General features: G+C 40.8%; 1 protein-coding gene across 2 annotated transcripts in view; it reads right to left on the bottom strand.

Moving 5' to 3' along the window:
- Window positions 1-26692, bottom strand: part of Vav3 (vav guanine nucleotide exchange factor 3) — a 332901-nt gene that overhangs the window by 164654 nt on the left and 141555 nt on the right. For both annotated transcript variants that reach the window (XM_021195490.1, XM_029537277.1), the window contains exons 3-9: window positions 18552-18610; window positions 16311-16376; window positions 11424-11532; window positions 9439-9531; window positions 7463-7531; window positions 4610-4713; window positions 2485-2584 (exon numbers count right to left, since the gene is read on the bottom strand). In XM_021195490.1, the coding sequence (XP_021051149.1) occupies window positions 2485-2584; window positions 4610-4713; window positions 7463-7531; window positions 9439-9531; window positions 11424-11532; window positions 16311-16376; window positions 18552-18610 (600 nt within the window). The remainder of the gene's footprint in view (window positions 1-2484; window positions 2585-4609; window positions 4714-7462; window positions 7532-9438; window positions 9532-11423; window positions 11533-16310; window positions 16377-18551; window positions 18611-26692) is intronic.

Below are 26692 nucleotides of genomic sequence, written 5' to 3'. Positions count from 1 at the left end.
TTTTTCGGGTCTCTTACTGGCCTGTTACTGAGCCAGTAGACTACACCAGCTGGCCAGCAAATCTCAGTGATGGGTGAGATCTTTCCACCTTCACTTCCCAGAAGTACAATGATAACCACGTACCATCGCATCCAGCTTTTTTATGTCAGTTCGGGAGATTGACCTGAGGTCCTCGGGCTTGCATAGAAAGCTCTGGAGTGACTGTGCTATCTCCCTAGTCTTTAAGTTCAACTGATTTCCTGTGGCCACAGATTATAGGGCATTCCAGACCATGAGTTTCAACTAGGAGATTAAATTATTACTACAATGACTGGGTCTTTTCTCTCCACTGCATTTTAACCTCCTTGGGATCACAGAATTCTTGAACTCTGCAGTCCACTGGAATGTAGGCCATCCCGGCTTAAAGTTATTGTGGGGAAAATCAGTTTGTTGAAGTTCCAATTTCAGAGGAAAAAAAAAAAAAAAACGTTATCATCAGCAGCTATATTGCAGCTGGAGACTCTGTAAATTTTTATCATTGAAAGTAAATACGGGACATAAAAAATCCTTCTGAAATAATCCACCACACTCTTGGCCCAAACTCAATCCTAATCAAGAGGACTCTTACTGAGTTTAAGCTCAGACTCACCAGAAAAGATAGTCTCTTACCCAATGCCCTACGTTAGCTTGATTCCAAAGCAGAAAAGACTACATACATAGACTCACACATAAGAAAAATAACAACCAGAAAAAGAAAAGCAAAAATAAGCACCAAAGAAAGAAAATGGAAAGAACAGGCTTCGAGAGTAAGACAGCTTTCCTAACATCCTGCAGGGTGCCCGTGTTACACTTTCTCATTAAATTCTCCCAAGTCAGGCCCTGTTCAGAAGTGGGACATCTGAATGAGCGAGCGAGAGGCAGCATGCTGAGTTGCAGCCTCTCACTTGCAGTCTTTTCAACTCAGCCTGAAGTCTCTCCTCTCCCCAGTCTGGCAGAAAATGGGCAGACTGTACAGTCCTGGTATGGATGTCCTCTGCAGAGCTTGGACATTGATTCTGAGCGAAGAGCTGCCATTCAACAGAGCTGAGAATCATAGAGGACTGACAGACAACCTGCTGGCTCCTCTCTCAAGCCACAGTTTTACACCTTCATTTAAGGAGGGGATAAAAAGCTGCTTTAACTACTGTTCTGCTCTGAACTAATGACATGAGCTGTAAAGTTTTATTTTATCATCACATCTAATTTGAGTCAAGGTAGCCTAGACCTCTACACTTACGAGGAGCGTTAACCCTTGCTGCTAATGATACTTTAAGGACATCATTTAGTGGTGACTAAACTGTCTCTAGATATAAGGTCACCATCATCAAGGGACACTATAAAATACTCGGTGCCCTGCTATTGTGCAAGCCTCCTAAGCAATAATGTGTCTCTGTGGGAGATAGAGGTGGTGAAATCATGCCTGCTGTACCAAAACAAGGGAGAGCTACGACTTGAAGGCTTTCTCCTCGTTTCCATTGTCTGACTTCAAGGATGAACTGAGCAAAGAAAAGGATAAAGGAGTTACTGAACAGGCAACAAAATAAAAATATCCCTAAGATACTAATTCATTTATATACCCAGCATTTTTCAGTTCTTTAAATATCTAAATGCTTATGGATTATAATTAATATACATAAATTATGACTTTGGGGGTGAGAAGGGTTGAGACAGGGTCTTGAGATACACATATCCATCTATAGATAGATAGATGGTGGGGTATCTGGGTGTATCTGTGTCTGTGTGTGGACCAGGCTGACCTCAAACTTGCAATCCTCCTGCCCAGGCCCTGTAAGTGCTGGGATTGTAGAGGTGTATCGCCATTCTCACCTCCCAAACCACAATTTATCATAAACCTCCGGGTGTACTATATCTTTCCATACCTTCCAGTGACAGGACTGGTCCAACCTAATCAGAGGGCCTCCTTATACTCACACAGCACATTGGACTGGTTTTACATTTGTATCTGTCTATCTACTCTTCTTTCTTATGCACAATACCTATACATTGTATACATGTGCAAATGTCTTATGCTGTGCAAACACTTGAAATACATACATACATACATACATACAGACAGACAGACAGACAGACAGACAGAGACAGACAGAGACAGACAGAGACAGAGAGAACCCTATCTATTCTGAACCTCTCACTACCTAGGTGACCCGAGATAACTTACCCATGGTATCCCTGCATCCAGTCTTTTCAACTACAGAATGAAAGAGTTACTAGAATATAAAGCACAGTAAAGAGGGCCTAAGGAGATGATGTGATAAACCCACCCCACAAAGCTAGGTCTGCCCCACTGCCATTACCACCATAGCTTTCACTAAGTTGGCTAGCTTTTGAGATATTTTTTTTAAAAAAAACTGGAATGAGTCATATTTGGCACACATGAGGAAATGTGTTGTTGCATTCTTGAGGTAATCTTTAAGCATTAAACAAATAATAAAAATGAACAGGCACCTCTAATTTCAGTTTGACATCTTCTTTTGTCTTAGAGATGTAGTCTAGGTTGGAGATGGCTGACTCCACGCCACTGCAGTACTGTCCATAAATAACCAATCTGAAAGGAAGACGAGAAACATGTAAGCTTGAAAGAAATGAGCAGAGGGAGAAAGAGGAAATGCCCAGGTCTTTAAAGCCACAGTCAGGGGCTACTAAAACACTAGTAGGGTTTTTAAGATTAATTTAATGGATGTGTGTGTTTGTGTTGTATGTGTGCGTGTGTGTGTGTGTGTGTGTGTGTGTGTGTGTGTGTGTGTGTGTGTGTGTGTGTGTGTGTATACACATCTACATAGGTGCTAGGGTCCCAGGAACTGAACTTGCTGGCTGCTGTAATGGGCTTTGCTGAGAAATGAACCTGGGTCCTCTGCAAAGGCATCAAATGTTCTCCATGCCTGAGCATTCTCACCAGGCCCAAGACTCTTCCTAACACACACTACATGAAGAGTGAGGGCCACTCACATTGACAGCAACTAAAAGACCATTTTGGTTGCAAATAGGCATAAGATTGATCCCATGCATATTTCATCCAAGACATATTTTACAATAGGGATTAATGACTGTTAATGTTATTTGAATATATATATATATATATATATATATATATATATATATATATATATATATCAATTTTTTAAATTAAAAAATTCTTTAAGCTTTTATTAGAGATAAACTTTTTACTGTTTACTAATCCTCAAGACAGTTATATTTTCTACTACAATTTTATTACAATCACCAGAACGCCACTCATTAATAAACCTTCTACTCCTTTCTGCATTTAATTAAGGAACATACATCATCTGAGAGGTGGAAAGAGAGGCTCGAGCACTTTGGATGGAAGATAACTCCCACTGCACAGAATCTGAGCCCACTCACCAAGGACATCTCTACATTACAGATATTTTGCAAAGAGACTATTAGCTTTGCTGTTCCTTTTATCTCTCCACTGGCTAAAAGTTCTAATAAACTGTTAATATTTATCTAAGAGTTGACACAAAGCAATTCATTAGCCACTTCTTAGCGCTAGGAATTATGTTGCTTGATTTAAAATGAGAGAGAAATATATCTTAGGCTAAAAAAATAAATAAGGGGGAATAAATAAATAAATTCCATGTTAGAGGAAAGATAGATTGGTCTCTCTGTCCATCAGTCTGTCTGTCTGTCTGTCTGTCTGTCTCTGTCTCTCTCTCTGTCTCTCTGTCTCTCTCTCTCTGTAGTTGTGTTTGTTTTTATGCTTCTTTGTGTATCTATGTGTATATATGTGTGTGTGTGTGTGTGTCTGTGTCTGTGTGTGTATGTATGTATTCGTGTATGTGTATATATATACATAATATATATACACATATATATGTGCATATATATGTGATTATTTATGGTGCATTTGTGTCTATGTGTGTGTGTATTTGTGTGTATCTATATGTATATATTGTACATGTGTATTTGCATTGTGCTTATGTGTGTTTGTATCTTTATTTGTGTATATGTGTGCATTTGTGTCTATCTGTGTCTGTGTTTATATGTGTGGATGTATGTGTGCAATTGGGTATGTTTGTATATGTGTCTCATATTGGTCTGGAGCTCTGCCATGCAAAAAGTCTAACTGCTATATTTAGTATGCATTTAAAACTTTTATTTTTCATGTATAAGTATTTGTTTACATGCACATATATATGTTACATATTTATATTAAATATATAATAATATATATTTATATATTTAGGATGCACCTAACACACACACACACACACACACACACACACACCACATATATATTAGGTCCCTAGAAGTCATAGAGAACATTAGATCACCTGCACCTAGAGGTAAAGATAGTTGTAAGCTGACATGTGAGTACTGGAAAATGAACTTCTATAAGAGCAGCCAGCACTCTGAACTCCTAGACATCTCTCCAGTATATTATTATTATTATTATTATTATTATTATTATTATTATTAACATACAAAGCTCAAATTACTTTTGTGAGATGAATTGTACAAATTTCTATCTGGCCTATTTTAATAAACAAAAGAAATACATATTTCTACTTTTAGAAATCAATACCGACCTATGTTTAAATGTAAAAATTACCTTTCCTTGTAGTTAATAAAAACTTGATACAAGTTCTGGTCATCTTTATTTACAATGGAATCGTGAATCTCTTGCATTAAGCTCCGATGAACTTTTACAAGGTCCTTAGAAAAGAAAATATTGTGAAAGAAAAGCAGGGACAAAATGGAACAGAAACTGTTTTTTTGTACTGGACAACCAACAACTGGCCCAACTTGAGACTCATGCCATGGGTAGGCACCAATCCCTGACACTATTAATGATATTCCATTATGCTTGCAGACAGGAGCCTAGCAGAACTGACCTCTGAGAGGCTCCACCTGCAGCCTACTGAAACAGATGCAGAGACCACAGCTAAACAGTGAACAGAGCTTGGGAGTCTTATAAAAGAGTTTCAGGAAGGATTGAGAGAACCAAAGGGGATACGAAATCCACAGAAAGACCAACAGAGTCAACTACCTGGATGCTTGGGTCTCTCTCTCTCTCTCTCTCTCTCTCTCTCTCTCTCTCTCTCTCTCTCAGAAACTGAACCACCAGTCAAAGAGCATACACAGATACACAGGCTGGACCTAGGCTCCCCGCACATATGTATATAGCAGATGTGCAACTTGGTCTTCATGTGGGTCTCCCAACAACTGAAGCAGAGGCTGTTTCTAAAGCTGTTGCCTATCCTGTTCCTCTAACTGGGCTGGAAGAGGATGAATCTAACCCTACAGAAACTTGATGTGCCAGGGTGGTGGGATACCCAGGGAGGGGACGGGGAAGTGGTCCTCCACCCTTTCAGAAGAGAAGGGGAGAGATGCATGGTAGGAGGGATTGTGTGATGGGGGAAGTAGGATGGGAGGGCAGTGAATGGGATGTAAAGTGACTAAACAAATTAATGGAAGAAAAGAACAGTGGGAAGCAAAAGCAAAAGCACACGCCACAAACATAGCTCCCACTGTGGTCAGACTTGTCACTCTGAGGAGAGGGATGGGGGTGGGGAGAAAGGAGAGGAGAGGAGAAAGTAAGAGAGAGAGAAGCAGAAGAGAAGTAAGCAGTAGAGGAAGGAGAAAGATGTGGACATGGGAAATAGCAATTTCAGATAGGACTAGAAATATCTGTGCCCAGTGAAAACAGAAATTATCCTACATACTACTATAGGTCAATTTATTCTCTGAATTAAAAAAAATCACAGCCGTTTAATCGTATAATCACTGCAAATTTTGTAAATAAAACTAATCACGCACTTACTGTTTGTATTAGTTAGGGTTTTACTGCTGTGAACAGACACCATGACCAAGGCAAGTCTTATAAAAACAACATTTAATTGGGGCTGGCTTACAGGTTCAGAGGTTCAGTCCATTATCATCAAGACAGGAGCATGGCATTATCCAGGCAGGCATGGTGGAGGAGGAGCTAAGAGTTCTACGTCTTCATCCAAAGGCTGCTACTGGAAGACTGACTTCCAGGCAACTGGGGTGAGAGTCTTAAGCCCACACCCACAGTGACACACCTACTCCAACTAGGTCACACCTATTCCAACCAGGCAACACCTCCAGATGGTGCCACTCCCTGGTCCAAGAATATACAAACCATTACACTGTTTTATTGATGGACTAAAGTAATGAGTCGTGTCCTTGGGCCACAGAGATGCAGATCTGTACTTGGGTCAATTAGTGGCATCCTAGTGCTAAGCTAACAACAATCAGACAAATTACTTAAGACCAGACAACCAACGACACAAATATGTACCTCATAAATTCTGCTAGGTGGTTTATGGTAGCAACTCAAAAGTCTGAATTTCATTTTTTTATTCTGGCAAGCAAGTCATTTTCAGCAGCCAGGGAGTGTGTGTCACAGAGAGGGAATGAGGAGATTTGAATCGAGTACTAATTCTCTATTATCTCTTCTTATGTACTTTGGAGCACACGGAAAGTGACAGAAAGCTTGCTCATTGTAGGCTGAAATTTGAAGATGAATATGTCACCTCTAGTATTTTGCTGGATTAAAGCCATAAGAAGTAGGGGCTATCAAATAAGGTGAATTTATTCGCACACTATGGGATTTCAGGGTTCCTACTTCCTAAAATGTGCAGGTTTGGGTTTTTAGTGTTGTCTCCAGTTGCTATTGTATTTGTTTCAGTTATAAAACAATAAGAACGAAGAGGAGGAGGAGAGGGAGGAGGAAGAAAAGGAGACGAAGATAGAGGAGGAGGAAGAAGAGGAGGAAAAGGAGGAGGAGAGGAAATTGTGAATCCAAAATGTGAGTAGAGGTTGGCACAACCAGAAGCCATTGATCTAACTGCCAATGGGCAGAGGGCATGGCAGAGGAATTGAGAGAGGTAAATGACATTCCAGGGGACTGAGCCAGACAGGCAGTGACATCACAATTACTTAATTGAGAGCAGTCATAATATAACCAGGCATAGCTAATACATGAATCTTAGGTATTAATTTCCACACATGTATTCTTTTTTCTAAAGACTTATTTATTTATTTGTTTTTTTATTTATTATTTGTTTTTTTTTATTTCATGTGTGTGAGTACATTGTTGCTGTCTTCAGACACACCAGAAGGGGGCATTGGATCCCCATTACAGATGGTTGTGAGCCACCATGTGGTTGCTAGGAAATGAACTCAGGACCTCTGGAAGAACAGTCAGTGCTCTTAACCTCTGAGCCATTTCTCCAGCCCTTCACATGTATTCTTAATGACCTTGAGTTAAAGATACAAGCAAGGATATGATAACTCAGGAAGCAAAAAAAATTAAAAAAATAAAATAAAATAATAAATTATAGAAAACCCAAAGACAGTGGTAGGGCAAGCATCAGGAACGCATTAAAAACGTGAAGACTTTCTAGAAACACACTTGACCTGTCACAACTTTACTTACAGGAATGTTGATAAATACTGAATCAAATTCCGCCGCCGTCAGAAATCTTTTCAATGGTGCCATGAAATACTACCATGGGAGAAAAGAAAAGTCATTTCAATTAAATATAACTTTGCCTAATCTATATAATGATTTTATCAACCAACATTTTTATTAGGAGAGTTATTTATTAGCATTACAAACATAAATATTAGATGTTATTTTCTCTTTATTAAAAACTTTGCATTGGACAGCTATAAATACATAAATATGGTCTGAAGAGATGCCAAAGAACTTGCCACACAAGCGTGAATATTTCCATTCAGAGTCCCATAACCCAGGAAAAAGCTGGGCAGGTACTCCAGCCACCTATAATCCCAGCACTTCGAAAGCAGAGTTCGGATTCTTGGAGCAAGAAGACAGTTAGACTACATGCAATTGGTGATCTCAGGCTTCGGCAAGATACCCTCCCTCAATAAAGGAAATGCAAAATAATAGAGGAAGACACCTAATGTCGCTTCAAGCCTCCACTCACATGTATACAGATATGCACATACATGTGAACACACACAGATGTGCATGCATACCATACACATATATACATAAATACAAGCTGGAACATTTAAATTATAAAACAAAATGCTTCTAAAAGTTGGAAAGGACACTGTTGCCAAGAAGGTAAGCAGTGGCGATGTTCTGAAGATGTATTTGAGGACTCATGCAGAGCATCCCTTGGATTCTCCAACACAGACGCTTGAGATGTATCATCTACTCACATACTTTTCACACCATTTCCATTCATTACTTGAGGCTTCAACCTCAAGTGATTATAATTATAATATCCTACTTTTCTCCTACCTCCCATTCTTGCTTCAGAAGAGGCAGAGCACACTGTTTAAAACCTTTACTTTGAGCCTGCTCAAAGCTCTAGCTGTTGTCTCTGTATGACGTGATAGTCCACCAGTTGTCTGACATCTTTCTCGGTCTCCATACATTCTGTCTACCACACTGGACCACTGCTGTTCCATGAAGCCTAAGTTGATGATTCCCCTATCAGATTTTCATAGCGCACTCCCCCATCAGAGAGCCTTTCTCCTAGAACTCTCCTCACTAGACCATATACATGGCTTGTGCCCTCAACTTTCTCAACTGATGAACTAAGCGCCATGCTATTACATAGAGGTCTTCGGCTATCAGCCTTTATATGGTATCTCCCATCATCCTCTCATCCTAATTTTTCTTCAGGCCACTCTGCACGAAACTGGCATACTTATTTGCTTCCAGACTAAATTTGGCTATGATACAGAAAGGGCCAGAAGAGCCTACAGTCTTCCTGTCTTTGCGGCTATAATATCAGTTCTTAAAACAGTGCCATTTCAATGTCGGGATAGCAATAAATAATAGTATAATGTATAAATCTGCTTTGATATCTTTATTTTTCTTTGGGAGGCTTTTATTGAGACATAATTCATGTTTCTTACAACTCAACTATGTAGTTTTCAATCTAATGGTTCTTAGATTTTCAAAGCAATGCAGTCCTCAAAATCAGTTTTAAAACTATTTATCACATAAAACATTCCACAGATATTAGTGGTCATTCGCTATTTCTCCTCCCAGCCAACCTACCCTCCATAAATATACCTTTATTTCCCAAATTCCAGGCAATTGCTTTTCTGTGTATAGTCTGTCTATACATTTGTCTATACATTTGGTATGAATGTTTAAATATTCTTACTATCTAATATAAGCATATATGCTTTAACTACTGTTCCTTTTCCTATCACCCAAGGTTATGCTAATCCCAAATTCTACCTGCTACTTGTATGACTTCATTGTGCTTAGATTGTCCCTGTAAGTGAGTCCACATGGTATTTTATGAGCCTGTCATTCAGTGCACATCTTAGAATATACATTACCATATACATACCATAAAAGGAGTTGGTTTAGCACATAGATTACACAAGGCAATCCTGGAGCTTTGATACCTGATGACTTACTTTTTCTATTGACTCCAACGTTTCTGTGTATTTTTCTTCTGTCTGCCTAATTTCTGCTAGGCAACAACTCCGTATATCATTTTCTTGTGATTTCTGCAGACAGAAAGGTAGAATTAAAACTATTTAGTTGAGTGCACATAGCAATTTATCTAGGAAAAGATCAAAATCTGATTCCCTTCCACTTTCCATCCTGACAAAACAACTAAAGACATGCTTAACTGCATTTGGGACATATTTTGTTGGAGCTTTTTTTTTCAACACTGTAAATGAAAAGGTTTAAGTGATTTAAATATGCTTCTGAAACAGATATTCTGCTTAAATCAATGCACCTCTTTTATTCAAATGAATGTGGTAACAAATAGTCTAAGTATTTCCTTCAGATAGAGCAGATTTCACATAAACTGCAGAAATGACTATAAAATGGCAACAGCTCAGTGGTAGGGAGCACACGTAGCATATCAGGTCAGGATATCAATCATCAATAACAGTGCGAGCACACACACACACACACACACACACACACAAATCCATCAAATGTTAGTTTTACACAATACTTGGTTCTTTCATTGAGTGTTAAAATACAGCATAATGTTAAGGTCAGAGAATCACAGACAAAACAGAATTTGGTTCCAACAATGATTTTGTTATTAGCTTTTTAACTATAAATGAGTTATTACGTTTCTCTTTGACTTGGTTTTCACTTCTATAAAGATAGAATTACAGCACTAAGCCTAAGGAGTGCCAAGTGACAGAAGCCATGTAACAGAGTACTCTACATCTTGACAATGAATCTACATTATTATTGTTGTTGATTACAGCCCATAGCAACCACCTAGAGCTGTGAAGGTGAGGGGGAGAAAAGTGTCCTTGGGTGGGAGAAGACTCTGAAGATCTGCTGCCACCAAAGCAGGTAATTACTACAGGCACTGCAGGAGGAATGCTCCTGCAAGCACATCTGGTGGTGCTGCCAGGGGAGCCCACCTCTCATCCATCAATTTAAAGCCACCCACATGATTATCTTTCCTTTATACAGACCGAGTGACCTCCCCAGTCCCTTGTTATTAAAAGCCAGAGCACAGGAAGCTGAGCCAACTCATGAAATCCCCGAAGAAGCTAAGTCACTGTCCAGCTCATGAGGAAACCTCTAGGACAAGACATAAATATGCCAGTAAATGCCCAAGTGACTGACTTCTTAAATTTTCAAAGTAGAGATGAGAAGACTGTTGAAAGCAGTTCTGTCTGGATGTTCTAGACAGAGGCATGGTACAGGGGCTTTGAGAACATAACTAGTTATGCTAGTATTTAAAGAAGTTAAAATAAAAGGTATTGCCTTGTCCACCCTTGATATGACGGTGCCTAGCATTAGTGCATGGGGCTATACCATGTTCAGTTGATATCCCTGGAAGGCCTGCTCTTTTGTCAAGGGACAGTGCAGCAGTGGCTCTGGGTGAGAATCAAAGTTGGGAGGAGGGGAAACTGCAGTCATGGGTGTAAAATATGAGAGAACAATAGCAAAAGAAAAGAAGAGAAGAAGGGGAGAGTCACGTATATCAGGAGCTAATGAGTAACAAGACACAGTCACGGACATAATATATTACATTTAAAAATGAAAAATATGTATGTTTTGGAAAAGATGTACTGTGACAATTAATTCTAATTACAATAACATTCTCATGGTTTGCTGGCATTATATTCTATTGCCATTCTGCCATTTTTCAGCACTGGCCTCTAAGACTAAGTTTCCTCACTAATGAAGGGAAGGATTAGACCACAGGGCCCTATAAACTGGAAAACAAATAAACAAACAAAAAACCAAGGATACATGCCTGCATCTACAAATAAGTTACATAAGTTATAAGCAACAAGGACTTTTCATTAAGTATTCCAACAGAAGTTAGTAATTATGTTAATTAGTCTTCTAACTAATTGCCTTCCTAATAAACTACTCAGCGTTACTTCATAAACAAAACAAGTAAATGCCCTACAGGTTGCTGGGCTTCCTCCGCCTTCATCAAGTCTTCATAGACTTCTCCGCCTTCATCCTCACCGTACACACAGTCATAGAGGTCTTCTTCATCCTCCACACGGGTTTCACTGAAACAAGGAATGCAGAATGAAGGCTGTGCGCTATCACACAGCGGATGCTACACGGAGACATGGCCTGCAGGCTTCAGTTCACAACAGACTGGCATTTTCCCACTGACTTCGGCAGAAAACTCAGAGAAGAAGGAAACTGGAATTACTAGAGATCATCCAGAGGTTCCCATGGCAACTCTGTCCCTTCACATTATCCCATTGACAAACAGCAGAATCCAGCAACGGGGACAATGCTAATAAATACCTAACTGGCTATTTACTTTCATTGAGCTCTATTAATGATCATCGTGCAGCTAGTTATAGCTCTAATTTTTCATGTCATATGGATATGGTTTAGCATTTGATCTATGAAAAAAATGACAAATTTTGAAGACCAGAAAGTTACCAGACTTGTCTAAGGCAGAACATACTCTATAGCAGAGCCTGGATCCAAACAAGTTTGTTTTACACTGAGTATGTTGACAGACTCATCACTCTGCCTCCCGATTGCAGTATTCCACAGCCTCCCTTATATTATTAAGGGCATAGTGTGAGGAGGGCACAGTTAAGGAATAGTTGACATAGTAGAAATCTGTTTGACAATAGCATCAGTTACTGTAGTGTCATTATAACCAGTTCAGTTCTTTTCAGACCATACTTCTAGAAGCCCATTTAGAAGATACATATATCACTTTCTATAACCAGACTGTCTTTATCTGTGTTAACTGTATTTTATTTTTAAAGGAGGGAAAAGATACATAAATATTTTAAATATATTTTAAAATCATTAAACACTGCTGAGTGATATGTGGTATTTGTTCTTTCGAGTCCCCCATCAGTTCTTGGTCGCATAGCTGACCAGGGCACTGTCCCCAAGTCCCTCCTGTGGAACCATCATCATGGTCAACCATGGCATTCTGTCCATTTTATGACTGCCACACTCTTCAGTCTTCCATTCTAGTTCAAAAATTCTAAAATGCCTTCTACTAACACAACCCCAAAAAAACGGCCTTCACCAATTCAGAGATGTTGCAACGAAATACTAATCTCTGAGAAAGAAATTCAGCTCTTTAATAGGGCCAGCCCTGTCAGCCTGTACCAGGTGAATGTTGCAAATTGATACAAACAAAAGTGAGAACACAGGGGCTGTGTCACTCTTCCACTTGGAACATTTTTCAAAGCTGGTACAACCACAGGCTGTGTTTGTCATAAAAGACTATTTGGAGGCATTTGACAGAAGTGAACTGTCAAAACCCAGAGAAAAGGAAGGCTCTGAAGCTAAAGGAGGGAACTGAAGCTTGAGAGAACCATGCTCAAAGAAAAATTCACTTCAGAAATACTTGTCCACCCACCCATCCATCTGCTCATCCATCCAGCAGGTATTTATAAAGAACTGACTGAATTCCATGCTCTATAAGATTCTAGACATATGGATCAAAAACTCTCCCATTGAGGATCTGGACCAATGTGTAAAGTCAAATAAAGTGGAAATCTGAGTTTGAGTCCCCAGAACCTGCATAAAGTGTAGCATGTTAGCACATCTGTAGTCCTACATAAGTTCTTGTCTCTCTTGACCGAGGCACAAGAGGATCCCTGGAAGTCTGTGGGCCAGCTAGTTACACTGTTGTGTACAGTCTCAAATAATGTAGGAGACAAGGTTGTTGTCTGACCTCCAAACTCACACACACACACACACACACACACACACACACACACACACACACACATATGGGACCCAGGTACCACACTCACACATGAATGCACATGCATATCCTGAGTACCCATCCTATACAACACACAAATACACATAATTTGGCTTATATGGAGAACAGTCCATAAACACATAACTCTATATATGTAATAAGGTAAATGAACAAGCTAAAGGAGCAGGGGAGAATGACAATAACTAAAGAAAGTGCAGAAAGGTGTCAAAGAAGTGTCATGGCTGAGCTGGACTAGGAATCTGTAGACTGATTCAGTACCTTGCTGCTGTAAAACATACGGCTGTCCTATCCTTCAGGACCAACCAGCATAACACACACCCACATCAAATGAGGAGAGAGACAGCGGTCCTGACAGGGCACTAACAGAAAGGTTGGTACCCCCAAGAGCTTGGCGATGCTAAGCTAGACCCCTGGAGGGTAAAGCTGAAACAAAACTGTAAAGAGCACTACACTTGGTGAATCAACCTTAGCTGGGGTATTGAAGAGCCAACAGGAGCTTTACAGAGGAGAGAAGGTGGGAAGGCCACAGCTAGGGGGAACCAGAGGCCAAGAGGCCAAACACTGTGAGGCTGGGAGCTATAACTAGAGTAAAGGCTGCTGAGGAGGGAGCCAGGGAAAGCCGGGATTGTGACATCAGATATAGAGACCCTCTGGAATGAGGGAGAGAGGAGAAAGAATGGAAGATGCCTTTCAACATTGAATTGAACATCGATGAGTCAAGGCATATTGGCTGCTCCGCGATTTCCATAGCTGGGCATCTGGTGGGCTCTGGATAGGACATAGTGGGACAGTTGGTTGGTCTGAGCACTTTGTTTTATTATGTCTTCAATAAGGGTTTAGAAGGGAGTCTTTCTATGCAGTCCTAGTGGTCCTGTGTCTGGGTATTTTGTGTAACCATCAAAGGGCAGTGAAGTCAGCTGAGATCAGGAGAGAGCTAACTAAAATAATCAAACTTACAAAGAGGCTGCTTCCAGGCTCTGGCCAGAAGCCATGGACTGTGACATCCATCCCCTGACACTCTGAATTGAAGGCCTCCTCCTACCTGATACCTAAAATTCCCTCAAAGTAAATCTCACCTAACACTATCACTAAGCACAACAAAGTGGGCAAAGGCTATATAAAAAAGTGATGGGTATTAGTGACCATCAGTGGGGTTCAGCAACCATGTGGCGCTTAGAAAGGAACACTATCACAGCTCTATAGGGATTATGTTCTTCCTGGGAATCTGACTGCAAGACCAGTAACCTTATAGTTATTTTACAAACGACCATTATTAATCAGATAATCAGCATCTATCTTACTTAATGGCAGTAAGTTCTTGGAAGTTTAAAAGCAGGAAGAAATTACCTTCAAAGGACATTTAAAACATGTGAAAGCCACTCCAAATGCCACATAAAATGGAAAAAAGCTGCTGACTGCCCATTGTTATGACTGGTAGCTCCCAGAGCACTAAGTCATCACACATTTGGTCCCAGGACAGTAAGAACCTCTCATTCCAGGGTCTGAAACATCTGGGTTCAAAGACTACTTTATGTGATGTCACCTCTATCAAGTTAGTTGTGCGTACAAATTTGTTTTTTTTTTTTCTCCATATAGATTATAACCGTGGGAACTTAACACAGTAGGTACATGAGATGGTACACAGAACATGTTAGCACACAAACGAGCACACAGCACACTCTCACTGTTGAATGATTAGATAGCTCAACCCTAACACATAATGTCTGGCAAACAGTAGATGTCTAATGTCCTTTTGGCTTATTTCTATGCATACACCAGACACAGCTTAGTCGCTTTTTATTTTTCTCCTTTTGCATGTATAGTTGTATGGGATATAGTTGCATGTGCATAGGTATGTTTGCATGTGTGAGGGTATATGTATATGACATATGCGTACAGGTGAGTATGTGCAAGCATATGGATAGGCCTGAAGTTGATGTCTGGGATCTCCTTTGATTGCTCGTCCACTTTATTCACTGAGGCAGGGCCTCTCAATCAAATCCAGAGCTCAGCCAGCTGGCTAGTCTCGTTATCCAGCTTGCTGTAGAGGAACCTTCTGTTTCTCCTTTCCACGGTTAGAATTCCAGGCAAGCTGCTATGCCTAACCACTACCTCAAAGGGGTTCTATGGATCCAAACTCAGATCCTTTGGCTTGCCCAGCTGCATGAACCACTGAGCTATCTCTCCAGCTCATCGCAGTTTAAAGTTCTAAGAATGCACAAAACTCCTGTGTCGCTGCCATGGAATGAAGACACAGGTAGTAAGCGTAAGGAGCCAACATTGTTCTAGCCAGAAATAAAGACTCTAAAAATATAGTATAAGCTAAGTGGCTGTTTTCCCCAGGGAAGGTCTCTCTGTGGCGGCATGCCTAAAAAAGACTGGTGAGGGGCCAGTAATATGAGCAGATAAAACAATCAGTGCTGGACTGTGGATTCTCACAGATTCCAGGAATTGCCCTCGGAGCATAATCCATCTCTTATAATTCTGTGCAAACACACCTGATCTATATCATAAGGTCTTTGAGGAGAGAGGATCATGCTTTATATCTATCATAATCTGCACAAGCCACTCAATCAGCAGAAGATAATCAGCTGCAAGACCTTCTGCCTCTCCTGACTATTAAATAATAAAGCCCAGAGGATCCTCTGCCCAGGATAAGCTCCATCTACCGACATTTACACGAATAACTTCAGCTGCATCCATCCTTCCTGGTGCTAAAACGTGTGCGTTTTATGTTTTATGTGCTTTCTGTTCTACAATTCCAGTAGTAAACTTTATCTCTTTTTTATTATTCCCTAATTGTCTAATTCCAGTTTTATCTGTGTCTGCTTTATGCCTTTGAGAAACTTCAAGTTTTTACTTCTCTGCAGTGTGTTTCTCTTCATGGGAACACAGAACAAGAACTAAAAGCCAAATGAAGCGTAACTCTGGTGAAACCTTCCATCATCATTTTAAGGATAGGTAATTCTAATCGTGCCTCTCTTCCACCCTGCGAAGAGCTTGTTAGAGTTCACATCTATGCTGAGGACAAACTGTGCAATGCCTTAATTGTACTGAAAATACTCCACATACTCTATTAAGTCAGGAAGGCCTTTGTAGATGTCTTCATCGTTTATACTTTCTTCTGTGGGGAACGGCCTGGAAGGAGGGAAAACATGGGAGAGTGAGCACTCCAAATGAGCATTTACCTCTAATTAAATAGCACAATTTGCTGCCATTCAAACGAGTCATCATATTTAATGATTTCGAGGCTTTCCCCAGAAGTGCTTGCCCGGCAGCTGTGCCTGGGGTTCCCCTGGGGAGACTGTAACACCTGCTACCCTAAATCATCTCCAGCACGACAGTGAGTCCCTGCAGACACTGGTGCAGCTAGGGGCATCGTCCACCTGTCACATACCTGCAGGGTCACCCCATGGCACCCAGGACAAAGCCCAGTTCAGGGAACGAGCAGTCCTGGCCATAGCTTGCCTCCGGCACCCTCACGCCAGCTGTAGGAGCTGACCTAACAAAGACTGGCAGTAAATTGTCTGTCATGACTCTGATCACTAGTAAGGATGAAGATTAGTAGAAGACAAAGACATCATACATATGACTTTGAGCCTGGCAGATGTCCTTAATCAGACATCAGAGTATTTGAGTTGGTTTTGGGTTTTGGTTTGTTTTTCTTTTCTCCGGGTTTTGGAGAAATGAGCCCAGGAGACTCCAGGGAGACTGGGGAGTTGCCTTTGTCCCAGGTTAAAAATAATCACACTCTAATTTTTCTCCACTCCTATCATTTGACATCTTTGTTTGGCTCATGACATGTTTCCTTATGACCAAAATAATGCTTTAAAAGTATGCCTAACAAAATTATCATAGTAATTATATTGTAACAACAAATGCTCCACTCTTTGATATTAAGCATGCTTCTTTCGTGTTTATAAAAGGATCCATCAAACTAATGCTAAAGAGTTACACTGGAAGACATACTTTTTGTTATATTTTTATTATTTAAAACCATTTTAACTTTGAATATATTATGAATTAATTTAATACTTAAGATAGCACAGGGACCTACATTTGTTTCAAATAAATGAGTATACGAAACCAAGCTTTCAGGGTTGTTCTTTTGTAACATAGGCACATTTTCTTAGGCTTTTACATCTTCTTAGGTTCACTACCAAGAATTATACTGCAGTACTGTAATTATGACAAGATAATTTTAAAAGGGAAAAAAACTTCTGAAGGTATACTTTTTTTTTCTGAAGGTATACTTTTAGAATCAAATACATACAAAAAAAGGCCATGCTTGCTTCAAAATCTACTCCTTACATACAATGACACAACACATATATAGACATGGACAGCTACTCCCCATCAAAGAGCAAATTAGAAGGAATTGAAGAATCAGTCAGATGACAAGCTATTTCTATGGAAAACTGATAAACTCGTGGCCCATTTCTGAGAAAGGGTCTGCAGGGTGTCCTCCCTGAGACCACTGTGGTGGCCTCCAGGATCTGAGCTGCCGAGCCAGCACTGAACACTCCTTTGAGACACACGTGGATTCCCACCCTCAGAAAATGATGTGACCTGTGCACAAAAATATGAAGCCCAAAGGCAGAGACAGAGGCTGACAAAGCCCTATCATGGATGGAGACTAGAACACAAATCCTTGAAGAAATCAGGTATAAACTAACACTTCTATCTCCAGGTGGCCTGGCTATATCTCCTTCATTTCCTGTTTCTTATATTCTTTATGAACTGCTCCTACTTAAGAGGGCAGAATCTAAGAAAAAAGCTTAAACAACAAACACATCTCNACTTCCAGGCTTACCAACTGTACTCTACTCCACTGCACGGAGATGACATAGATAAACAATCTACTTCTGAGTTTTCCACATCTTAACCCAATCTTCAACACACAGATCTTTATGTATCTATCATTTAATGCTTGTCTGATTGTTCCTTAAACTCATAAAAGTTATGAGTTATTGTTATGGTCTCTTCTACAGGAAGCAAATACATTATATTTTTAAATATTTATGTATTAAAACATTTGCATTTATCTTAATGAATTATACATATAGAAATGCTGAGGAATATTTTAGAGAGAGCCATAACCAGTGGCAGTCACCAGAAATCTGAGTACAATGTTGAGCCATCGTGCCTCATTCAATTCTATGAATATTAAGTTCTTAATTGTTCAATAAATCTCAAATGTGTATGTGACACTTAAAGTACTAAACACAAAGAGCTTTGCAAACAATAACCATTCAGGAAATAACACTGCACTGAACTACATGGGAGGCAGGAAGCACAGAGGCTCAGACTTACCTGATTCCTGTGGCCAATGCTATTGGTGTTCGGGATAACCGAGATAATGTTTCTATAACCTGGAGAAAAAAGAAGAAAATGTTTATTGTACACGTACTTAATAAAGGTCAATACTTTCCTCAAAAGCAACCGTTTTCCCATTCAATATTAACAGTGATGAAAATATAAATGTATAGTTTCAGAAAGTGTAAAATGGGAAGAGTCATGACTGGGAAGCTTAAAAGCTCAGACAATACCTGTGTTTCTTTTCTGTTAATTTTATGACTTAATTTAGATTACTAATACAGGTGAGTGACAGTCCCCTCCCAATAAAGCAGAGAGTTAAAGACATTAACCCCATATATTTTATACCTTATACTGGAATATCTTAAAAATCAAATAAATCTGTATTCCTCAATTAGTACTCAGTAGATATGTGAAGCTATTTAAGTTAAAATTTGTTTTAAAAAAAATCATACATTTTATTTCCATGGCTGACCTGGCCTGGCTCTAAGCGCTCAGTCATCGCTGTCTCTGTAACGTCTTGGACCACACAGATATCACATATTTCCACACTCAGCAGTCATCACTGAGCAGCAAAATGGTTGAGCGTGCCAGTTCTTAGCCTGATCACACAAGATCAAATCTGGGCCTCACATTCATTAGCCAGTTAATTCTGAGCAACTGCCTAAACTCGCTAGTCTTGGCTTCTTCCTCTAGATAGGTCTTCAAAGAATAACTAATGATCATTAGACTATTGTAGGGATTAAATAACACAGTACATGTGAAATGGTTCAAAGGTAGCAATTCTTTATAATCACTAAAAGAAATTGCTTAGTGCTTTCAAGAATTTTTCTGCTCTAAATTACTTTCGATAATGTATTTCAGTGCCTACGTCCAAGTGTGCTCTGCTAACAGTTTTAGCATCTGTACTTAGTAATCTTTCTCCTCTTTCAATCATTTGGCAGAAACTCGCTGAGGAAACCCTCTAGATCCAGAATTCATTTTCTCATTAACCGCATTTTTTATGATAAACATGATGGCTCAAACTCTCAAAATCAAGCACAGCAAAGGAGAATCTGCTATGTGATTCTTTTTAAGTAAGAATGGCAGTGGGGGGAAGATGCATCTGTCTGGATTGAGGTAGAGTAGTTGTCCTCTAAAAAGCCTCAGCCCCAGGACAGAAGCGTGAGCAAGGATCTCCAGCCCTCGAAGGAGCCTCTGCAGGGTACCAGTCCCATGGATGGGGTCTCCAAACTCCTGGCTCAGGAGTGAGCCCATTGGGAGCCTTGTTCACTCAGGTAAACTCACCTCTATAAAACACAAATAAGAACAGCTAATTAGCTGCCGCGTGAAGTTATTGGGTGTGTGGGGGGGGGAGAATGTCCATCAAATGTTTGTGAGGGTTTATTATAGAAAATAAAATTAATGGCACGGGAAATTGTAATTACATATTGACTATAAATAGCAATCTCCTGTTGGCCAGGATTCTTGAAAATTGCGAAAAGAGTAAGTGTGGCATGTTAGCACTAAATAGATAGATAGATAGATAGATAGATAGATAGATAGATAGATAGATAGATAGATAGAATTGGAAGTAGAGTAGACACACATCAGTTGGTTCTGTCTAAACACTCCACAGTGCACACTTAGCTCAAAACAGCATGTTCTACATGACGTGTCTATAGACTTGTTAACTTAAAAATACACCAAACACGGCTTCATCATTTTTAACAAGAGCAGAGCGACAGAGGATGCTTTTAATGGTTCCTAGGGGTAAAATGAAGCAAGCAACCTGGAGACCAGGGGAGCAAAGCTAGTGACCCCAAAACTCTGCAGTTTAACCCTAACCTCCTCCTGAGAAACTAGGAAATAAAAATTACTGATATTTGAAGATGCCAAAAATATTATGTTTCTAAGTGAAAAGTCAAGTTTTGGAAAAACATCTGGAATAATAAGTAGTCCTCAGACCTCTGGTTACAGTAGGGTTTGAGACACACAGCATTGGGATAAGTCGGTGCTACAGAACCCCAGAGAACACCTTGCCTCTGGGTGTGCTGTATGCTATGGTCTTGGGCCCTCTTAGCAAGAAAAACAATACAGCAATGAAATAGTATTCCTGTGCACCTTAATAGTTATTTATTTTGTTCTTTGGAGTTAATTATATGATAACTGTTGATTTACAAAATACTTCACTTTCTGTCTTTTATCTGTCGACACTGAGAATAACTACAATCTTTCCCCACCCATGCCCCTTTCCCCCTCACCAGAGCTGGAACTAAAACCCAAACTACAGAAATCATACAGCTTGACTTGTCATGTACATATGCACCACTAGAGGGAGCCAAACGATAGTCTATAACCTTAGTTCTGCTAAGTCCCTTTAAGCATGCTTTGAAATTTTGGTTTAAGCAACTCCTATGATTTAATGATGGTCATTTATTATATTCAGTACTAGAAGATAACACAGCTAAATTCATGGGACAGAAGGGTAGGAAGACTGCATGGTGATCTTACAATGAGGAGCTGTGAGACCCCTCACTTTATGTCCGTTCTCTTACTTAGACATCATTCTAACACTAATTCTAAGTTTAGTCAAAACAAATAAAGGCTGTTTGGTCAATGTGGTGTTTTTAGAACAACATCTATTCTATAAAGACGGTGTTTACAGATTGTGAACAGACAAGGATACAAATCAGTGCCAGATCCTCAAATCCCCTCTCTGAATCCCCTGCCCTTCTGAAGCATACAGGCAAGAATATTTATAAAATAAAATAAAACAACAACAACAAAAACCATACCGAAAGACACTAAAAAGCCTATGTTCCATGAAATATGTTGATTTTTAAATGGTTACTTCAAAACAATAGCTTGTAGACATCAGTTACCAGAAAGGGGGTAAGACAGTAGAGACTTAGGAACAGCGAGCTACAATGACTCCCCGGCCTGACTGACCTCTCATACCCACATCCTCTATCTCCACGGGAAAGGAAACACATGTGTAAAGAAGTCGAGGTTTCATTTGGCCTGACATTAATTACACCTACTGTGTGAGGAAAGTGGGAGAAGTGGGCATGGCTTCTCATTCCCACTTTAAACTAGAGATTAAATCCCAGAAGCAACAGGGTCATTGAGAACAAAGGAGAGCAGAGAACAGGACTAATGGCATTAGTGAAAGGGTGAACAGAGGGGACAGGAAGCCATGGGGAGCAGACAGTAGCCAAAAGTCAGTCACACAGGGATTTTCTCAATGGTCCAAGAGTGCTCTGAGACAGCCACAGTGAGACCATAAGAGGTGAGATGTCCTTGGGGGCCTTGGCTGACCACCATGCAGGCGCAGGAGGGAATGCAGGAGTGTCCAGTCAGATGCACACTGGAAAGCCCGGGTCAAAGCACCAGGCAGCTCTGTGCAAGTGTCGCAGAGTTCCACAAGGCAGCCTGAGCCTCCAAGGCGCCTTCTCTCTCTGCCCCGTTCCCATCCCAACCTAAATCTCATGTGTCCTCTCTTAGACCTCTTAGACCGTGGCTATAGCTCTGTCCTGGCACTTATCAGTTACATAAAATTTTCAAAATCAGCTTTTAATTTTTTTCTCAAAAGAACTCAAGGTTTTGGTTTTGTTTGTTTGGGTTTTTTTTTTTTTTCAAGTTAATGAGTTATAAAGGCGTGTAGATTATGAAATGGGATCCTGCCTCAAAAATAGAGAGAGCTATTATAAAACTGTTTTTAAAAATCTTTCGAAGATTTTTCTAAAACCCGCGGAGTCATGCTTTGTCACTAGTCATCAATCACAGCCATGCCACCATGCATAAATGCACTTTATTCATCTTAATGCCATGCAACACTCCAGCATACGTAAAGAGTCTAATAATTTTGCCATTATCCCCATGAGTAAGTGGCTATGACGGTCTGATACCAAGCCAGCACTCAGCAGCCTCGTCAAATGTACACTCAGTCACACGCAGGTTCTGTCACTCAGTCACATGCAGCTTCTGTCACTCAGTCACATGCAGGTTCTGCTGAGGAAGGATGGTAAAACAGGTACCTGCCCATGAGAGAAAGAAAGAGGAGCGTTCTTTAAGCTGCTTATGTGAACTTAGACACTCTTGAGGGACATGTGAGAACGCAGCCAGGCATTCCACTGATAATTGCTTTGTTTTCCAGCAACAGAAAGCAGTCAGGGCAGGTGACCCAAACTGCTTCCTCCTGGTTTGAGTCTCACACGAGTCACTGGACATAAACGATTCTGCTGGCCCCATGCATGAAAGAGGAATATTTGCCCTACAAACATCACTGTGAAGATCCTGGATCACACAGGTAAGAATGCGTAAAGGGCTAGCCTAGCACAAGGAAGGAAATAATGAAGATGTGAAGAAGGGCCTCACATGGAAAGTTAACAGTAGGGATGTGAAAGAGATGTCCAGATTCTCAACCCTAAAGCCAGCAAGACAGCAGATGAGGTCCCTGCCCTTTCTCCTGTTTGACAATGACTCTTCATTGGTCAGAGCTATTTGATCAGTCAGTTTGTCAGTTTAATAGCTGTTACATGAAGCAAAATGCAATACTGAATAGAGACAAGCTTCCAAATTTTAAACTATTCTCTTTAAGAGACCCCTGACAAGATAGCTCTCTTTACTTCCTGGCACATTAGTGTCACTGTTGTAACTTGTGACTGAAGCAACAAGCCATTTCTGCAGGAGCACTGACAAAGCTCCTTGGATGGTCTTGAGTTAAGGGAGACATAGTCATATAGAATACAAATAGCGAAAAGAAACTATGGGGTACAACATGCATATCAACCAAATAAAAAATACTATTTGTGAACGTACCTTCCTGATTTTTCTAAAGTATTCTCTCTCTGATCTAATAGCTGGTTTGAATAAGAATTCCTGAAGCAGTGATTTTTTACAGAGGGGTTAGCTATGCAGGGCCAATCAGGGATTTCAGGCTTGAGCCATGAGTGCAAAACCAACTTAGTGGCTTAAGAAGGGCTATAGAGCATCACGGCCCCACAGCTCAAGTGAACAGCTGTGGCCCGAGCCCCAGGTGTGGCATCAAGGCCCCTGCAGGCTCAGAGCAAATGCCCTATGGAATAGAGACAAACATAGGGTCTAAAAGAGGTAACTGGGAACAGGGGCTTCGGGGTGTTGCTCTGGGAGATTTGGACAAAAGCAGTGGCACTGAAGGAGAGACCAACTGTAATCTAAAGGCAGCCAAGGGAACTAAAATGCTACCCTTAATTCCAGATTCTTGACAATGAGGCTCAGTTCAAAACCCAGCCAGATGGTGAGTTGCAGATTAGCAATATATTTCACCTTCAGTCTCCTAGGAAATCAAAAGAACTCATTACATTAATTTCCTTTGCCATTCCAATTTCACACAGTAAATTACCCCATTAGAATACACTGCAGCTCAGCATCACTTCCAGCCACATGTTTCAGAGATTTCCTTGAACACTGGAGGAAAAAACGCTCCTAGTCCCATCTCCATGGACCAAGCAAAGAAATATAGCCAGAGGAGAGAGAGAAGCATCCATTCTGATCCAGATTATAAACCACGGGAAACGGGTTTCCATTGTTCTTGAGAAAGGTGTGTTTGTATAGCTTTAATGGGTCTAATTTACAGCATGTGCCGACCTCAGTGAGTCACAAATAAAAAGTATTTTTCCTTTTTGAATCACCAAAATTGAACTTATCATGAGTAACTTCCTCCTTCAGGAAGAGCATGCCCTAGGCACACAGTCTGTAAGCAGCCTGGGAGGAAGACCTTCGTTCAAATTCAGCATCCACCTCCCCACTCAGTGGGTTAACAGGGAACAGTAACTTGGTTCCCTTTCATATGAGTAACCCAAGCCTGTTGTGAAGGCAAGATGAAGCAATCTGGGAATATACCTGTCTCAGGAGATGCCTCTGTGCAGCTACGGTTCTGCCCACTGCCTTGTTAGCCTTGGCGCTCTACCTCCAAAGACTGCAAAAGGGAAGCATCTTTCCCTTGGAGCCTCCTTCCTCTCTCCGTGACCCTCCCAAACCCCACTCTTGTCCCTCACATAGCTGGACAATCAAAAGATTTTCCAGAAGCCTCCCCCATGCTTAAGCCTTGTCAATCTCCTCAGATCCAAGCCCCTCCTGACTCCCTGCGCCTCTGCCTTGCTAAAGCCTCACCCCCACCCCACCCCCGTCTCATTTCTTCTGCTAAAATAACTACCAGCTTGTCTCTGACTTCTAGTTCATCTCTTATTAACTGCACCCTCTGCCTGGCTACCACAGAGGTTGAATGATATTTCCAACAGTCATTGTGACAACCCCACCTCCCTCCTGAATGTCGCCCCCTTACAAAGAGCTGCAACTGCTGAGAAGGACACTCTAGGGTCCCTATACCCTCTGCTGTTCCAGTCCACCCTCCTACTCCTCTGACATTTGCCACACTGTTTACCATGCTCCAAGCAGGTCCCAGAATCCTGCCTTTAGAACACTACTTCTCAACCTCCTTAATGCTGTGGCCCTTTAAATACAGTTCCTCATGTTGTGGTGATCTCCAACTCTAAAATTATTTCATTGCTACTTCCTAACTGTAATTTTCCTACTAACCTAATTTTGTTATGAATCCTGATGTAAATACCTGTGTTTTCTGGTGATCTTAAGCAATCCCTGTAAAAGGGTGGTTTGACCCCTTAAGGGGTTGTGACTCAGATTCAAAACTGTTGCTTTGGACCAGGAAGGAATATAATATTCTCAATGTTATAATTTACACAAGGGTATTCAAAATTAAATGCTTCCTATTACAAGGTAGGTGGAAGGAAGCCACCAAGAACAGCAGCAGCACCAATGTTCTCATGCCAACTGAGGGACTGTGAGAAACATGTTCTATACAATGTTCCATCACCCTGGTCCAATTCACAGCTATAAAAGAAACCATTCTGCAAATGTGATACTTATAAGACGTACGCCCTGCCTTTAAGCTAGGGCTAGAGACAAGCAACAAAGAGTATGGAGGAGCTTTAAACAAGTTCAGCAACGAGAATTAAGTTGAACATCAGGGAAGGAACGTGATTTCCCTCCAGGCTCGAGACCAGCAGGGCTGCAGGAGAGCTACAGAAGCTGTGGTGGGCAATGTCATTACAAGCTACCAGGGAGCCACTGCTAACTAGCAAGCTCACTTCCCAGAGGCAGGGCCTGCCCTCCTGTCTGGACACTTACAGAAATGGGAGGGAGCAGTTCCGTATGGCTAAAAGGACTTGGGGAATTTTAATACATGTTCCTAGCTGCCCCACACATCACACAGGTGAGGCCAAGATGTACAACTGAGCAGGGAGGCCCATGACTATGGCCACCTTAAAGAAAAGCATGGAGTCTGTCAAAAAGGAGAGGCAATGCCAAAGTGGCGGGGTGCCACAATGATGAAGAATGTGGCTTTGATTCACAGCTGAGACACCTCACCTTGTCTCTGCCTCGGGGCACCTAAAGGAGAATAAGGAACCAACTGTCTGCAGAAGGGATGATAGGCTGGACAAGAATAAAATGACATCCGCAGCAACTGGCTTGCCAACACTGGTTATTCTAGAACTGACTGAAAATGCCCATTTTCATGTGTGCCTGAACATTTAAAATGCAGGTAAACCAATTCACTATTACATAGCCTCAACTCCAAAGCTACGTCAGCACAAAGTACAGTTACAGTTCATGTAAGGCATGAATGTAACTTAAAATTTTTAAAAAGCTTCATTAGAAAGACATTAAAAACTAGTGTTTTGCACACATTTATTAGATATATGTGAACTATTATTCCAACAGGACATTGCTATGAAACCGAAACCATTTTACATGGTTGTTTTACATGTTTTTTCATCTCAATTCCTACCAGCTACATCTTGAGCACAGTGGTCACGTGTGGCTGCTGTTCTGAAAGAGGAGCCTGGATGAGGCCTTTAGGGTGTTCTGGTTGTGATGGAAAAGGAAACCATGACCTCAGAGACAGAAAGACTGGGTTAAAGACATCAAATGAATGTGATAGCCCAAGCTTGGTGTGAGGCTCAGGGAGTGAAGTGCTGCATGAGCAAGCATGAGGACCTGAGTTCATACACCCAGCACCACACCACACATACACACACATACTCAGAGAGAGAGAGAGAGAGAGAGAGAGAGAGAGAGAGAGAGAGAGAGAGAGA

Source organism: Mus pahari, chromosome 4 (assembly GCF_900095145.1).
Source record: "Mus pahari chromosome 4, PAHARI_EIJ_v1.1, whole genome shotgun sequence".
Classification (NCBI taxonomy): domain Eukaryota; kingdom Metazoa; phylum Chordata; class Mammalia; order Rodentia; family Muridae; genus Mus; species Mus pahari.
Note: the sequence above shows the minus strand (reverse complement) of the source record. Positions and strands in the feature narration are given on the sequence as shown.